General features: G+C 34.6%; 1 protein-coding gene across 2 annotated transcripts in view; it reads left to right on the forward strand.

Moving 5' to 3' along the window:
• Window positions 1-18,329, forward strand: part of SEMA3A (semaphorin 3A) — a 473,560-nt gene that overhangs the window by 389,179 nt on the left and 66,052 nt on the right. For both annotated transcript variants that reach the window (XM_045864793.3, XM_064575345.1), the window contains one exon: window positions 2,861-2,980. In XM_045864793.3, coding sequence (XP_045720749.1) covers window positions 2,861-2,980 — 120 coding nt within the window. The remainder of the gene's footprint in view (window positions 1-2,860; window positions 2,981-18,329) is intronic.

Raw genomic sequence — 18,329 nt, forward strand, 5'->3', positions numbered from 1 at the left:
TACTCTTCCATTTCTTGATTATACCTCCTGTTGGGCATGTTCTATCTGACTACACTCTGATATGAAATTGTTCAGTTTTTCTCTTTTTCATGGTTCTCTTTTTACCTTTCCTGATTTTCATAACCTAACATGTGGTTGAGAGGGCAGTGAGGTTCAACTAATAATTTAATACTTTTGATTTTCCAAGGTAAAGAGGACACAAGGCATCCTGTGGCTGGTGTGGCAACATTAAAATATTTGAAATTAATATGAACATTTTAGGCTGCTTTTACAACACATTTTTAACTAATGCCCTCTTAGTCACACAGATCAAGAAAATAATTTACCTGAAGTTTAAAAATCCATTACATCTTTTTATAAATTATTTGTAAAAAGATAAAATATCGACCTTAATAAAAGTGTTATAGTGATTGAAAATAAGTTAAAATTAAGGAGACAGTAGGCATTTACATATTTCAGAGTATCTTTGAAACTCATAGATAGCTTATTCATAGCATTTTTGTGCTTTTAGAATAGGTTTATTTTTTTACCTTGTGGGCAGAAAAAATGTTATTGCAACATATGATGATGATAGCTGGTCAGATTTGAACTTGATATGTAATTAGGTGAAGAGAACACAGGATGCTTTTGAATCCCAGAGATACCATATTATGACCATTTTGAACATTATAGAGTACCATTCATTTACCTAGTAATTTGTACTTAATATATCGTCAGACTGTCATTTTTACTTGTCTTCATACACAACAATACAAAATAAATGATCACTATCTTAAAACTCATCTGTAAGAAAAAGTATCTTTTTATTAGTATTTCAAGCTAAAGCTTGGAGTTGTGCAGTGATTTACTCTGCTTAGCTCTTCTCCACTGCCTTGGACATTCTCCAAAGGTTGGTGCATTCAGACATATCAGAGAACCACAGGTTCTACCAAAGGAATTGATTTGAGTTGGAGCACTGAGAACGTCTGTTTTCATTATAAAGCCTTTATTTGTAAGTGAGAATTGGGAGTGTGAACAAAGAATATCACATGAGAAATCAGATTAACAGGATTTTCCCAAAGGCATTTATACTTGAAAATGCACAGGAAGTTTTTTCAGTTTATCTAATAAATGTGAAAATCCTTTGGAAATGATAGTGTTATACAAATGTTTAAGTTATAATTTACTCCTATTTTATTTTGTGATTATTTTTCAAATCAGTGAATGCAGAAACATTAACTTATCCAAATGATCAAGATAATATTTTTTTTAAAAGATTTTATTTATTTATTTGAGAGAGAGAGAATGAGAGACAGAGAGCATGAGAGGGAGGAGAGTCAGAGGGAGAAGCAGACTCCCTGCCGAGCAGGGAGCCCGATGCGGGACTCGATCCCGGGACTCCAGGATCATGACCTGAGCCGAAGGCAGTCGCTTAACCAACTGAGCCACCCAGTCACCCATGATCAAGATAATATTAAGTGTACTATCATTATGGTAGATTATTTAGAGAAAATTTTATATTTTTTTGTTGTTTCATTTTGCTGATAATTCACTAGAGGTAAACAGGCAATAATGTGTTTCCTGGATGAAATAATGGCTGGTACTTTCTGTTTAAGGAAAGAAAATATAATTTTTACAACCTTCAGTTTATTAAAAGCTGGTAGGGTTTAATGTAAAAGGACTAGGATGAAACAGACCTGAGTTTGAACTTTCACCCTTACTTTCCTAGGCATTAGCTGAGCAGCCTTGGGTTTCTTGAACTGGAAAATAGGGATAACATTTACATCATAGGGTTGTTGACAGAACTAAATGAGATCATTTGAAATTGTCAAGCCACTGCCCAGCTGCCCAGCAAACACAGAATGGTATTCAGTAAATATTATGAGTCAGAAAGCACAACAGAATCTTGAACTGTGTCTGTCAAAATTTCCTCCTCTTCACACTTTTTTTAAAAAATTTTTTTATTGTATTTATTTAAGTAAAGTCTCTACACCCAAAACTGGGGCTTGAACTCATGACCTTGAAATCAAGTCATCTGTTCTTCTGACTGAGCCAACCAGGCGCCAGACATATTTCTTTTATATCTGAGACTATGTGATAAACTTGTTTTTAGACTATGTGATAACTTATACTAAGTTAGAACACTTCTCCCACTTGATATATTCAAAAATAAAAGGCATGAAAACAATTTTGAGGAGGAAAATATTCGTCCTAACGTATTGCAAAATCTTATTCATTCAGGCACCACTAAAAAGGAAATATATTGAAATTTTCCATTAAAATAAAAACTATAAGCAATATTTTATGATGGTAGCTTACCCTAATAAATAAGGATTTTAGAAGTGCTGTCGCTTTACACATATAAAAATGTGATGGGCACCTGGGTGACTCAGATGGTTAAGCATCTGCCTTTGGCTCAGGTCATGATCCCAGAGTCCTGGGATCAAGTCCCGCATTGGGCTCCCTGCTTAGCGGGGAGTCTGCTTCTCCCTCTGCCTCTCTCTCTCTGTCTCTTATGAATAAATAAAATCTTTGAAAAAAAAATGTAATGAATATAGTATGCGTTTTTTTCTTTTTTCTCACATCATAGTAGAAAGGAATAAATGTTATGTTTTAGTAATGTCCCCTGAACCATATTTTACTCCATTTTTCGAATTCCTACTTAATGAGGAGTCAGATACTTAGTCGGTGAGTGATCATTTACTAAAATACTCATTTCAACAAAGACATAGGATAAAAGTAACTGCCTAATGATGCAGAGAGCATTTCTCTTTTCTTTCTAGCATGGTCTTTACATGAAACTTTTGTGTGTTTTGTTTTGTTTTTCTTTCCTTAATTGAATTAAAGGATGCATATGTGGTTTTATTTTGTCACAACACAGATGGAGAATTATACTCTGGGACTGCGGCTGATTTTATGGGGCGAGATTTTGCGATCTTCAGAACTCTTGGGCACCACCACCCAATTAGGACGGAGCAGCATGATTCCAGGTGGCTCAATGGTAGGTGGTGGGGGCCAGACCCCAGGCATCTTACATAACATGGGTAACTGTACTTGTCAGTGGAGAGCTTTCCTTGTGACTTGAGATTTAGTGTGCAGTTAAACTCATGGTGGTGACTTCATGACTGTGGGTGTGAGAAAATAGGGGAAGAAGAGAAAAGAGAGATTAAAAATTGAGGAAAATAGTTGCTCCATGCCAAAATTGAAGTTTCTCAGTAGTGAACTGTGGAAAGAAAGATATCTGGGCTGGAGCTGCGGAAGGGAGCCAGTGGAAACAGATAAGATGACTTACCAGTCTTGTCTTACCCAGACACCACAACAAATCTCGTGATGTGGTATTTTTTTCCTCCTGCCCTGAGAGCATCATACACGTTCTTGAATGTTTAAACAAATTGTAATACTAATAACATTACATTGAAAGTGTTTTCAGAATTTCAGAGAACTTTTATTTCCTTTGATTCTCTTTTAATCTTCCTAATATCTTCTCTCAGTTTGTATAGGTGAGAAAATTAAGACTAATGTTTTATCTAAGATTATCTCTAACCCAGTAGTGGAAGATTTGGAACAAGAACCCAGTTTCTTGAACTTCAGGCACTGGCTTCAACTTGATCAAGTTTTTTAGATTTTTTTTACTGTCTTTCTCTTTTTAGTATATAAATAAATTTAATAGAGGAGAAAATGTTCAAAATCTATATGCCTAAAATAAATAAATAAATGACATTTTTATTCAGATTTTGAACTAAATAATCCTAATCTATCCTTCTCTGTAGAGTTTGTTTGTTTTTTATTATTCACTTTCACATTTATCACAGATTTTTGTAATGGCCCCCACAATATTATCATGTTTTTTATTATTAAATAACTATCTCCATGTATATCTGTCTTCAGTCTTATAAAATAAAGCTGCCCAGACCCTAATCTCCCATCCATGAACTTTTTCGTGGTTTCCTGCCCAGACCCTAATCTCCCATTCATGAACTTTTTCCTGGTTTCCTGGAGTCATGGATGAGCTCCATGAGCTCATGGCTTATAGTCCATCTGTGTTCTCAGTAAGATGTTTGAATATCTCATTCTTTGAATTTCTACCACACCTGTTTTTCCTGCCCTTTTGGGGTACCCAAAATTCCTTTTATCACCTCTCTCATTGGTTTATTAGAGAAAAATCACACTTCTGTGAATTTTGCTGAAACTTCAGGAGACCATGAGTTGTCTGTGATAATTTTTGTTCTCATATATCTCATACTTTAAAGTGACTATTCAAAACATAAAACGTACCTCAAATTACCTCAGTCAGCATCTCTGCCCTGCAGCATTTCTGATCATCCTATTATTTTTTATGTATTAGTATGAATGGTGTGCCTCTTACCTTCCATGCTGCCTTTGCTCTTAATTGTATTGATGTTTTTTTCATAAATTTACCCAATGTACATTTCTTTTGCTGTCTTTCTCTCTCCTTCCCTGATTTCTTCCCCTGACCTGAAAACTTGCTCGTCTGTTCTATCCAGATTCTTCCTTTAATCCTGGTATGATGTAAAGTCCCTGTTTGTCTAAGTCCATAGTATGGTTAGGATCTTGTTTCCTCAACATTTTCACCACCGTTAGCCACCTTAAACCTGAGTTTGAGCCCAGGGAGCTGCTTCTTCCTAAGGCCACTAATAACTTTCTATACCTGTCTTTCAGTCTGTCCATTTGGATGCTATCTCTTGCAATATTTCTCACTGTTAAATAGCCCTTTCTCTTTAAAGTGTCACTTCTCTTAGCTTCCCTCATTTCTTGCTCTGCCAAGTTACCAGTAAGCTTGACATCACTTCCCCATTGTTTGTATCTTAAATGCAGATGATGCCTAAGATCATTCATAATTGAGTACAGACACTGTCGTAATCAAAAGGGTCTGGACATAGAATCAAATATCCATGCTAGGGGTTTCAGGAGGAACAGTGGGTGACCATATGAAAAGTCAAAGGATTCAGCAAGGAAAAAAAAAAAGATACTGAGATCACCATAAGACCATGTGTGCAAAACTATAAAAGAGCCAAACTCCAACAAAATCCCGGAGAACAATTTTAGAAAATCCACTGTCAATTATTAAACTTTGTATGGAGTCAAAATTAGTGGGAAAAAACTCTTTCAAATTGCTATCTCGTCTATTCTCAAACTGAAATATTTATGTGGGAAGGAAAAATGTTTGTTTTTTATTCATCAAGAAGGAGACTTTGATCTACTAAGAACTCTAAAGGGCATACAGGCTTTCCCTGTCCATGCGAAAGAAAATCCAAGAAGATGGAATAACATAAAGGAGAGTATAGTATCCATTTCATTTTTATGGCCTTGGAGGAAAAAAAGTCATCAAGTTAAAGCTGCTTTTGTGTTGCACACTTACATGTTGACAGCTGAGTCTGAAGAATTTACACTGTGGGAAAGCAGTCATTGTCCACAGCTCTGTACTTCATCTTGCAAATGTGTAGTTCATTTGAGAATTCAGTTATCAGTCTCTCAGCACTAAACGTGAGAACTGATTTTACCAAATTAGCACAAAGGTTACATTTGACAGGGTGCAGAAACCAGAACTGCTGCAAGATGGAGGATGCAGACACATTTGAGATAGAACCAAGGGACTGTGTGAATCGCAAGCCTCCTGAAATTAAATGCCATTCCAGAATAAAATTGGAAACATAATGTTTACATATTCATGCATAAGATAAATGAGCTTGAGGCATCAGCATAGACTACACAATCATTTGTTCTGCCAGAAGTAATAAATACTTGCAAGGTACTTTTGAAAGGTCTTTGGGGCTATTAAAATTAATTTTGGCTCAGGACTTACTTTTCTCAAATCAGTTCAAACCTATTCAATTATTTTGGACGAATCAGTTGCCCTATTTTAGGTGACTTTTAATTTTTGTTCCTGCTAAAGAAAAAAACAAAACCAAATGCCTAGAATTAGATCTTAAAATATCTTGATATTTTTAATGGAATTTCACTATTTTCATAATCACTAAAATTTACATCAGTCAAGGTTTAACTTTAGTTTCATTTTAATAGAAAAAATTAGGAATGAGTAACAATTTTAGATGAAGAAACAGAAGAGAGGTGGAATCTATTGACTTTTACATAACTGCTTTTTAAAAAAGAATTTTTTAAATTAGCCCGAAGGTTAAGGTTACTAGGTGTTAGAACAACTTTTGATTTCAGAAAATGTACTCATACGTGTTTGACATGATGTGCCCAAACTCACTGTTTTTCTTGTGCATTATAAATTCTCTCAATATTATATCATTTTAACTTCATTTAAACTTCAATTCCAATTTCAACTTACTAACAGTGTGAAAATTAGGTACAGTTGTTCTCTGTATATTCATAGTAAGGAAACAAATAAGTTTATGCTTCTGTTATAATAATGATTTCTTAACATTTAGTATGTAAATACTACTACTTAGTTTTTATATGTGGTAGCCATTCATTAGAGCAGATGGATGGCTAACCTACATTTATTTTTCTTTTTGATGGACACTATTTCCAATATTATTTATAAATGTCTTGGACTAATGCTGGGATGCAATGTGATATGGAAGAAAGACTGTAGTCTTTGGAGTAAGACAAAGCTTCACCTTGACTTTACTTTTAATGGGATTATAATACTACTTACCTCTTTTAGAAAACTGACCACATGATAATGTGTAAAAAGTACTAAGTGAATGATCGGCATATAGTAAGCACTTAATAATTGTGAATTTTCTCTGTATCCTTTATCCCACTTCCATTGGGTGGAGCATGCTTAGGAAGCTTTGTCAGACTCATTCTGTGAGTGATTATATTTGAGTCAGGGTGAAAGGGCAGTCAGAGTCGGGTTTAATATATAAAACCACATGGAACCTTGAGAGAGCCAAGGCCCAGTGAACACAAACAGACCTAATTACAGTGCCCAGAGTGTGAGGCCTTCCCACTCATTTCAGGAAGACCTGTTTTCTTTTAGTGGAATTTCCTAAAAGGATCGTGCCTGTGGATAGACCAACCCACTTGCTTTTTTCTGTAATTGAAATGGTATGCAAGTCATCATTCCACTTCCTCTCACTTGTAACACTCATACCAGGATGGCTTGCCCTCATTGGAATCAGCATAGCTTCCTCTGCGGTCACGTACTAGGATATTTCATGTTCTCTAAAGATTCAAGTTTCTCCACAAGACATTTTTATGAAAATAGAACCAAGCAATGTGACCACAAATAATCTATGAGAGCACAAATTAATATTGCATAGTACATAATCTGAAATCACTTGTACAAGTCTTTCGGTGCTCTATTTAATTCTACCATCTTCAACGGCATAAACTGCCAGAGTATCCAGTTGGAAATTTTTATAAGTAAAATGAATTATCTAGCTTTGCATAATGTCAGACTTCTTAATGATGCCAGTCTGAATTATTTCTCTGGCTTAAGTACGTCAATATTATTTTTCCGACCTTGGGAGAAAAAGCCCTCAGGTTGCTTTATTTTATGTTTATATGAACAGATGAGTATCATAGAAGTTGAGTTACCATTCAGTTAAAACAACAACAGCAACCATAAATGTCTTCTTGTTTTCATAGCGTATGAAAGAGCAACAGGAATACCGTCTTTTTTTAACTAATTGCATCTCCTATGAATTATACTCTGTATCCATTAAACATCCTGAGGCATCAATGTAGAGTCACAAATAAATACAATATTTTTGGTTATTTTTACTGAAATCCTGAAACATAGATGTGTAATAGTTCAAAACAATCTGTACCTAAACACAACCAAATAGTTATCTGAGGTTTTTCCCACAGGAATCTATTGCCCAGAAAAATTTTCATACTGAAAAATAATGCATACCCCCCAGAAGTAATCTTTTTTTAAAAAAAAAATACACAGCATGAAATTAGTCTACTCTCCAGATGATGATGAATTTAATAAACTCACTAAATATGCTTTTTCTTTTCATAAGGAGCACAAAGTTACCAAAATATAACTTTATTTGGTCTCTTTTTCTGAGGACCTATTTTCTATGTCATATTTTGTCTAAAGAACATAATCACTTTTAACTGATTTTGCTTGAAATTACATTGCACTAATGAAAAAAATGAATAAAACTTTGGAGTAAAAGTTAACTCATTATTGGCAATGCTTAGAAGATGATTTTAGTTTTTTCAGGCCTCCAAGACAGTGTACCTGAATACAGTTGTTAGGATATGCAATGCTAACTGTTTTCGGTGATGAGCTAAAAAGTACAACATATTAGCCAAAACTTTGAACCCTTATATCAGAATTTATCATTGAATGGTGAAAGTAGAAATATAACATTTAAGGGAATTATTACATTTATTTTAGAGAATCCCACTTTTTAAATTAAAATTGATGAAAATATAGAAAAATGAGACAATATCCTGGAAAATTCTTTAAATTAAAGCCAGCTCCCTATTTCTTCTGGCTTTTAACATTTTTCTCTCTAGTCTTACCATCAATTTAATGAATAGAGAGCCTGTCTATACCAATTTCCTCTTCTAGACTCACTACATTCAGAGCTCACTGGGCCTCAATAGGGATTTACTGCTGACTGGGTAATCTGGGTTCATGTGTGCAGTGACATCAAGCAAGAGATTTACCCGAAGAAGTGGATGCCATGACAATGCGTGTAACCATGGTGTGACCGGCCTCTCTGACATGGCTCTCAAAAGCTTTCCCTCTGTGAAAACAGAAGCCTGTTTGCAAATTAATTAGTTTCTGGCGGCAGCTTGATTGTTGACCCAGAGTTTGTAGAGTGGAAAAACAATCAGATTAGTGTGCTCAGGGTAAAAGACCAGTGTGCAGTTGCGTGTGGCTTGCTCAACTATTGAAACTATGAATGGACTGAAACAAATTCTTTTCTGAGAAGCCTAGGCAGAGGTTAAGTGTGATGAGCCTAGAGCTCCCCAACAGCAGGGGCTGGGGAATTAAAGGATTTTAGCCAGATAAAGCTGAATGACAGCAAGCAAGGCCATTGAATTTTAATGGCATGGATAGTTTTTTGGGGAAAAAAAAAGCAACAACGAAACAAAACACTTCTTACCTTCTAATCACTCTGAGGGGGAAGAATAAATTTTCAATATTATTAAATGTCCACTTGACACAAATACTTCCAGAGTGGTAGATTTCAGAAGCTTTCAGACTGGAAGATTTTAATTATAATGTCTCAAAAGCTATTATGATAATATTAAAATGGGAAAAAGTTACAAAGGAACCTGCCTTTTCATGTAGATAAAATATTTGTTCATGTATATATCCTGTTTCCTGAGGTGTAATCTTCACATGGCTAATAAAATTAAATCTGAATTAAGGAGAAATGTTGATTCCTGAGAATATGTATTATGCTGTTTATTTTTATAAGTATCCAATCAGATAATCATGCCAAGAAATGAAGTCTGCAAGTTTAGGACAAAAAGAAATCCTACATGCAGTTTTTGATGATTCAAATTTGTCTCAGTCAATAAATTATTGTTTACAATTTATTTTGTAAGACTGCCTAACACAATCAGCCATGTATACGCTTTCTTTTCAGATACCATTGTCAGATGTCTCCCTAATAACAGCTCTGATGGCTATCACAATACTTCCCCGTTCAAAAATCGTTTATGTCTCTCAATTTACAAGTGAATTGAATCCAGATTTTGCTGTCAAGTCCTTTATCATCTAATCCTAAATGACTTCTCCAATATTAAACACTAACACACTCAAATCAAATAGAGTTGATTGTCCTCAAATTTACTATCTTTTTCATTTAACCATACCACTCTCCGGGTCGATTTTAATCTTTCCACCTTTGAATCTCAAGAGCACGTAGGTGCTTGCTCATATTTATCGCGGGGCCTCCCACGTTGCCTTACACTCTAGGAAATACCAGGTAAGAAATTCTTGAATGAACCTGCTTTGGAGGCTCTGGAGTCACATTGCTTGAGTTTGTATCCCAGGTCCTTCCATCTACGACCTACACAGCATTGGAGGCAATTCACTTATTTTCATCACCCCTTTATGATTTATAAAACACAGTTGAAACTAATATACTGTTTTTCTGAAGACGCACGAGACAGTCCATGTAAGTTAATAAGAACATTGTCTGATAATACACTCCATGCTCACAACAGCTATGGTTGCCGCCATTGCTATTTGCAGACAGGCTCCGAACAGTACGTGCGGCACGTCTGGCAGATTCATATGCTGAACCTGCCTGAAGGCGGTGTGCCTTTTTAAATCTGTTCTCAGGCTGTTGTGTTTCAATTGATTGTTGTCATGGGCACTTAGTACATCAAGAACATATAAAATATTTAGCTTTAGTATTAAAATAGCAAATAAAATTTTAGTCAAAATAAGCTTAACAAAATTAGCAGAAGAAATAATGAAGTGATAGACCAAGTTTTTCCAAGTGTTAATAACTTCCCTCTAATAAGTGCAGTAGTCATCACATAAAGAAACCATTAGGTTAATTCTTTATTAAAATTTTTCCAATATAATTAAGAAGAAATTGACTACTTTGATTACTCCAGGAAAATCATTTATCCTGCTCTGTCATAGTTTAGCTTTACATTTTTTCATGTGTGGACATCGTCTATACCCCTTGAGATAGTGGCTAAAAGTGTGGAGTCTGCGGAGCCTGACTGCTTGAGTTGGACACAAGCTGACAACTGTAGATAGCTGGTAGGAGATTTCTGTGCTTCATGTTCCCTTTTTTTTGTAATGTAAACAACATTTTCTCCTCTGTTCAGTAGTTAGGATTATGTATGAGTAAATTCACATAAAGTGTTCGCAAAAGTAACCACTGTTATCAAAACCAGACAAAAGAAGGGGTGCCTGGGTGGCTCAGTTGTTCAAGCATCTGCCTTCAGCTCAGGCCATGATCCCAGGGTCCTGGGATCGAGCCCCATATCGGGCTCCCTGCTCAGCGGGAAGCCTGCTTCTCCCTCTCCCCCCTCCCCCTGCTTGTGTTCCCTCTCTCGCTGTGTCTCTCTCTGTCAAATAAATAAAATCTTAAAAAAAAAAAAGACAAAACAATTCAGTTGATGTTAACTGACTTTATAATGTTATGTACGAATTTTAAGGAATGGAACAATAAGATACCTAAATATGTCAGGTCGTTAAAAATGTAATAGAGTGCACCATCTCTCACTTAACAGCCACATATTTCTAGGAAAGCAATGAAAGTGGCTGAAAAACAAGAACGAAATGATGACGTGGAGTGATGATGACATATGCCTTTCCTTAGACTGACTATGTACATACAGGATTTCTTACACAGACCTAATGATGTCTGTACATTTTGATGGAAGTAACCTACCACTCCTTTGCTTCCAAAAAAAAAAAAAAGTATTTCTTAAACTTAATCACACTAAGTTACTTACACATGAAAGAAAGGCATTATAATGCTCTAAACTTCATATATCAACTAAATATAAATTACAAAATGTTATCCAGAAAAAGGGTCTTTAAAATGTTTTCCCAATAATATTAATAAGGAGGATTTAAGTATGTTTAGATGCCCTTTAAAGGAACATCTTCAAGGGGCGCCTGGATGGTGCATTTGGTTAAGTGTTCAACTCTTGGTTTTGGCTCCCGTCATGATCTCAGAGTCCTGAGATCGAGTCCTGCAACCAGCTTTGCACTCAGCGTGGAGTCTGCTTGAGATTCTCTCCCTCCCTATCCCTCCCCTTCTTCCCCTCCCCACCCCCCCACCCTCCCTCACTTCTCTCTCTCTCTCTCCCCCTCACTCTCTAAAATAAATAAAATCTTTAAAAAGAGAGCATTTTCAAGTTAGGATTGTTCATGTCACTCTATACACAAACTAGATTTAAGAAACTAGACAAGAAAAAAATCAAAGCCCCTTCACCTCCCACCCCTACCTCCTACATTCTGCTCTCATCATTCTCTCAGTTTCCTATAGCACTTTTGGATCATCACATAAATTCTGTATGTTAAGCTGTATACCACTATCCATGTGGTACTATATATATATATAGAAGAGAGAGAGATTCAAAAAGAAAGATACACACTTGAAAACTAATTGCAATTCATTAGTAATAATAATTTATAAATTAATATGAGTATAACTTTTATTTATTAGAAATGTAGTTTCTAGTATTTTGCTCAATGATTTGCTAAATTATAACTGTTTTTGGATTTAATGTAAGCTGACAATGTAAGGGACCCATCAAAAATGTGTCTCTTCAATATGTTTATAAATTTGTCTAAATTCACATAAATCTCTTTTGCTCATTTAATTGCTAATAAAAAAGATGCCAGGGTTTCACTTTCAAAGAGACTATCCCACTTACACATTTATAAAATCCTAACATGAGTATATATGGGAAGTAGGTGACAGCAGATTTAGCTTTCCCTTTGGGATCCACATGCCTTTTCTGTTTAACATACAATAGGATTAAGTTACAGCCAGTATAGAATAGTGTTTTCAGTTTATACATTATCTTATGACCCACTTATAATTTAGTGAACTTTTAGTATCTGTGATCCTGAAAGTAAATAATGCCAAGGCTGGTATCCAACTGATAACTGCCACTTAATTGCTTAATATCCATAGAGTCAGTGTTTATCAAATATGTTTCCTAAACACATTTAAGAATAAATGAACAGGGGCACCTGGGTGGCTCAGTTGGTTAAGCGACTGCCTTCGGCTCAGGTCATGATCCTGGAGTCCCTGGATCGAGTCCCGCATCGGGCTCCCTGCCGAGCAGGGAGCCTGCTTCTCCCTCCGACCCTCCCCCCTCTCATGTGCTCTGTGTCTCTCTCATTCTCTCTGTCTCAAATAAATAAATAAAATCTTTAAAAAAAATAAATAAATGAACAAATTGTACAAATGTTTTGCAGGACAAAAGCAATCTTGTAAGTCACATGAAAATAAATGAATTCTGAAGATAGGCAACAATAACACATGGATTATCATCAAACATTACTCATTTTGGGGTGAATTAAAGGGAAAGAAACTAGTTATACTGAAAATTCACAGTATAGGATTTGGACTTACAGGGCTAGGCTGAACCAACAAGGTGTAGGACACCTTTCATCAATTACTTTCATGTGTTTGCAGTAATCATGAAATATTTTGATTGAAGAGAAATTATTGTAGTGGGATAATGCTGTTTGCCATAAGAAAACTAATGACTGCCCTTCCTGTGATGTCATTGCTGTTGATTTCCTTTAAATAAAAGGAGAAAAATCACATTCCTTCATAGTTACCAAGGTAAATATAGCCAACTCTGATCAGCCAATCAGTGCCCAAATTAAGAAAATTGTAGTGAAGTTGCCTTTGAAAGACCTTGAGATAATTATGTGTTAATGAATCTTAAAATGTGAACTAATTTTCCATCTTTTATCCAAGCTGAAACTATTTTTATTTCCTTCCTTCTTCATTAATTTCTGAGTGAGAGCAACTTGTAGACAGCAATTGAAAAGACTGGCTGGAACTAGGAACACGGTAGCATGAAATAGGAAAATAATGGCAGACTGTTAACAGGTCCAGCTTTGATGCTGTGCAGTGCGGAAGTCATTTGTTAGTGATACAGCAAAGACAGCACCAAAGAAGAAGGTAGCCATGTTATGAAGATTGGCAGAATCTTTACTAAAATTTATTAGCACTTTAATTTTGTCATTTTGATTTTGTAAAAATGTGTTGCGACTCCACTTAGCAGTACTGCCTGTAAGCCTACTCATGAATTCCCAAACTCTTCATCCTTGCAAGGATCATAGTTATTAATAGTTGTTACTAGTATGTTCGTAAAGAATGTTCTGGTAATAGCAAAATGAAACTTCTAATATACTTTTTTTAAAATTTTATTTTATTTTATTATGTTATGTTAATCAGCATACATTACGTCATTGGTTTTTGATGCGGTGTTCCATGATTCATTGTTTGCGTATAACACCCAGTGCTCCGTTCAATACATGCCCTCTTTAATAAAAAAATGTTCTTTAAAAAAACAAATCTGCCCACCGGATAGAGCCTGCAAAGAAAGCAAAAGGGGAAGGAGAAATAAAGGGAAAAAAGAGCAATTCCTAATGGTAAATAATAACTTCCTGATTAGTTGTCTCCATCCCTCAACCATAAGAAACAACCTATCACACTAATAAAGTTTATAGTACACAAACCAAAATAGAAATACCCCTAAAACTATACCATAAGATCTCCTTTCCAACAAAGGTCTGTCCCTGAAGTTTGTAATGTAAGTTAGATGTGATACATACTAAAGAATTTTTTCATAGTTCTGAGCATTGCAAAATGTTAGTAGAATGTATAAGAATTCCTGAAAATACTCAGATTGCCATTTTATTTCTTAATATATGATGATCAGCAAAAACAATTAAGATACTATGTAATATGATAAAGGTAAAATAGCTACATTTCAATGGGAAGTTAAGAGATCACTTTTAGGCAGAGATTAAACCAATTTAATAGCTGTTTATTTTTACAAAATAAAATGTATTTTCTGTTTTTAATGAGTATTTTTAGTCTCCCCAAGTCTAGTCCCTTTTCATCTCAGTGAACAGTATTTCCATTTCTCTATACATAACTCAAGTTCATCACTCATCCCAGTTACTGACATACAATGCTATTCTCTCCTTTTCCCCTGCAGTTCTATTCTAAGTCCTCCTAGATTAATGATAATAGCACAGTGAATAGCTAGCTACCAACATATTACTTTGGGCAACTTCCATTTTCTCCATGCATTAAGCGCTCTCTAGGTACCAAGAACTGTTATAAGAAACAGAGCTGAGTAAGAGCAATCCCTGCCCTCCAAGATAATACTTACAGAACTTTTTATAAGTGAAAAACCCTAAAAGTGGGATCAGATGCATGTATTTCCAAGATGTCTTAATATCGTAAAACCATTGTTTAAAGGGAGGGGGTACTATCCATTTTTCTTTCAAGGAAACAAATTTTTTATTCAGTTGATTTTCAGACTTTCATTCAGTATCAAAGCCACTGACTGCTTGAGGCTTTCACTATAAAATGATAGCAACATATAACAATTTATGAGGGAGGCTGTCTTTTGTCCGTACACCTACCATCTTCTCTTAGAGACTGTGTGTATAAGAGAGTTCCAAAAAATTAAGAAATTGGAAACCCTTTTAAGTTTTAAGGAAAAAGAATACAAATCTGTCAGAATCAGAAAAAACTGTAGATAAGATGACACAGGTTTTAATAATATGTTATTTTAATGTCAGTTATTCCTAATTTTATACAGATGGCCAACAGACACATAAAAAGACGCTCAGTATCACTGATCATCAGGAAATTATAAATCAAAACTACAGCGAGATATCGCCTTACACCTGTCAGAATGGTTAAAATCAACAACACAAGAAGCAACAGGTGTTGGTGAAGATATGGGGAAAGGGGAACCCTCTTACACTGTTGGTGGGGATGCAAACTCTGGAAAACAGTAGGAGTTGCCCCCAAAACTTAAAAATAGAACTACCCTATGATCCAGTACTAGTAAGTATTATTAGGCGTTTGCCCAAAGAATACAAAAATACTAATTCAAAGGGCTACATGTACCCCCAAAGTTTATGGCAGCATTATCTATAGTAGCCAAATTATGGAAACAGCCCAAGTGTCCATCAACTGATGAATGGATTAGGAAGATGGGGGTATATATATATTTCTTGTTATGTGGTCTAAGAAATATATTCTAATAATATGTAATTATATTGGACTCAGAATATTGTTCAGATAATGGTTCTATGTATTTTTTAATAGTTATTTCATTTGAAATTGGAGGTCCACCAAAAAGTAAAACTAATTTCAATTTAATCCATATTAAAGACATTAGAAACCATTTCTTACTGTTACTAAAATAAAATGGCTAACCCTGTACTTATTAAAAAAAAAGTTGGGAGTTCTTGATTAGGTATCTGTAGAAACAACTTTATATTAGTACTCAAAATACGTAATCATTCTTTAAGCAGAAACAACTGGAAAGAGTTGCAAAAACAAAAAACAAAAAAGGTAAGAATAGTGTTAATAGAGTACCTGCACTGAGCAAAAAGTGAAAATTGATTTAAGCATCAGAAGCAATTTTAAATTGGATTCACCACACTGTAGATGCTGTGACATTGTTATTACACTGAATATTTGAAAGTTTTAATAATAATTAAAGCAATAATTTGAAAAATTGATGTCCTTACCTAAGGAAATAATTGAAATAATCATGAACAGGTAAAATCCTGTACTTGCATAGAAATTTATGCTTTTCACAGTGCTTCCTATAAAACTACTTCATCCTCCCCAAAACCCTGTGAAATAGAAAACTGCAAGTAATAAAATTTAAGCAACTTACAAGAGGATAGTAGTAACCTGCTGTTGAGACTAGACCCATGTCTTCTGAACTCTCGGCTCTGTTCTCTGACATGTTCATTACAGTATTTACCATTTTAAACTTTGTGTATTTCTGTTCTTTGCTAAAGATTTTACACACAGGAAATGTTTATCAAGTTAGAGACTGGGAAAATACAGGCGCATCCATTTTTAAAAAGCAAAGATTTGCCAGGGTTAAAGGATTTTATCCTATAATGGTTCATAGAATGAATTGTGTTATTTATGCATAGCTTTAATCACTGAAGTCTTGTTGGTATATACCTTTGTTGCTAAGAGTTTGGCCCTTGGACGAGCAGCATATGCATCTCTGGGAGCTCGTTAGCAAAGCAAAATCTCAGAGCCTACCCAGACCCTCTGAATCAGAATCTGCCCTCTATCAAGATCCTACATTAAAATTTGAGAAGGACTAGACTAAAACATATTACAAAGTATATTACATCTTTGCTTGTTAAAGAGACAGACATAATGGTTTTGTTCCAGTCTTCCTGGGTAGACTATCTTATATCTCAGCTTAAATTCACAGCACACAAGAATGTGTATGTGTGCTTGTGTGTATTCTTTGGTTCGATTAAATTACTGCTCTTGATGTGGTCTAATCTGAACTCTCCAATTCCTCTAATCAGCCTTCTGAAATTAGTGGTTTTTGCTTCCATTTAAACTGGGGAGATATAAGTACTAGCCACATGTGTCCTTTGAACAGGTTGGCTGGAATTTCAAGCACCAGTCACTGATAAGAACTTTATGTAAGGCTAGTAGGACCTACCCTTACCCTGCTTGAATCCATTCTGCTGAGACAGTGTCCGATGAATGCAACTGGCAGCACGTTTACCATAGCCCATAAAATCTCCCACAACTACATGTCTTGCTAAATGTTGAGAATCAAAAAAAAAATTGTGGTAGAGGTGGTGACTTTTAGTGTTCAGTGAAGCCCCAAATAGTTAAAAAAAAAAAAAAAAACTTGTTTTCAAAACAGTTATTATAAATTAACTGTCTTTCACTACAGCTGGACTAATACTAATAATATTTTAAATAATAAAACAGATTGGAAAATAGCAACATAGAATTAAAACATGTGATAACTGTTATTTTCCTCTAAACATCTTTTTGTCAAAGCATCCAGTAAATAAAAATTGGGTAGATTTTTAGTGCAAAGAAACAGAATAAAACCCAAATACAAAACCAAAAATTATACATTTATGTTATAACTTTAAATTTTGTATTACAACCTAAAATGTTAAATTATAGGGGTGTGTGTGTATATATATATATATATATATTTGATTTTATATGTTATATATTTATATATACAAATATATGATTTTATCATAAAATATGATCTTAGATGTAATAGAACCCTTCTGATTAAAAAACAACTTTCCAAATTTCATATAAATATAACTAACAACTTTTTCACTCTTTAGTTCATATAGATGCATCCTAAAAACAAAACTAAAAATAAGGGAAGTTGTTTTGTTAAAATAACAATAATTGTTTGTTTTCAATACAGTGTGAATAGGAAAGTACAAAAAAATAGTAACTAATGTAAAATTTGAATTTTTTTTCTTAAGGGATAAGATCGTGCAAATTAAACAGGGTGCATAATAAGAGTTGTTCTGTGCAAATTCTAATTACTTTGAAATTATGCTATAAATTATCTTCTTTTCTGCCTTGAATTTCCTTTCCTATATAATTAAACATTTTCAAGAATCAAAACTATTATTGTCTCTTAAGAACAAAAGCCATAGAAACTGCTAATTATATCACAGTTGAACATGTTTTTCTTCTTTGAAGAGATCCTGAATTTCCAGCATTTTTAAGAACACTGTCTGACCAGAGTATGATAAAAATGCTGAAGGTCTGCTAGTGTTGCAATCAGGATAATTAGTTTCTATCTATAATAACATTCATGTTATTAAAATGTTGCCAAGGTCTGTGTCAAATAAAAATTGACCTAAATCTTCTCTGATCCCTAAA

This window comes from Mirounga angustirostris, unplaced genomic scaffold, assembly GCF_029215605.1.
Source record: "Mirounga angustirostris isolate CCGP_5_RB_7025 unplaced genomic scaffold, mMirAng1.0.hap1 SCAF_12, whole genome shotgun sequence".
NCBI classification, from domain to species: domain Eukaryota; kingdom Metazoa; phylum Chordata; class Mammalia; order Carnivora; family Phocidae; genus Mirounga; species Mirounga angustirostris.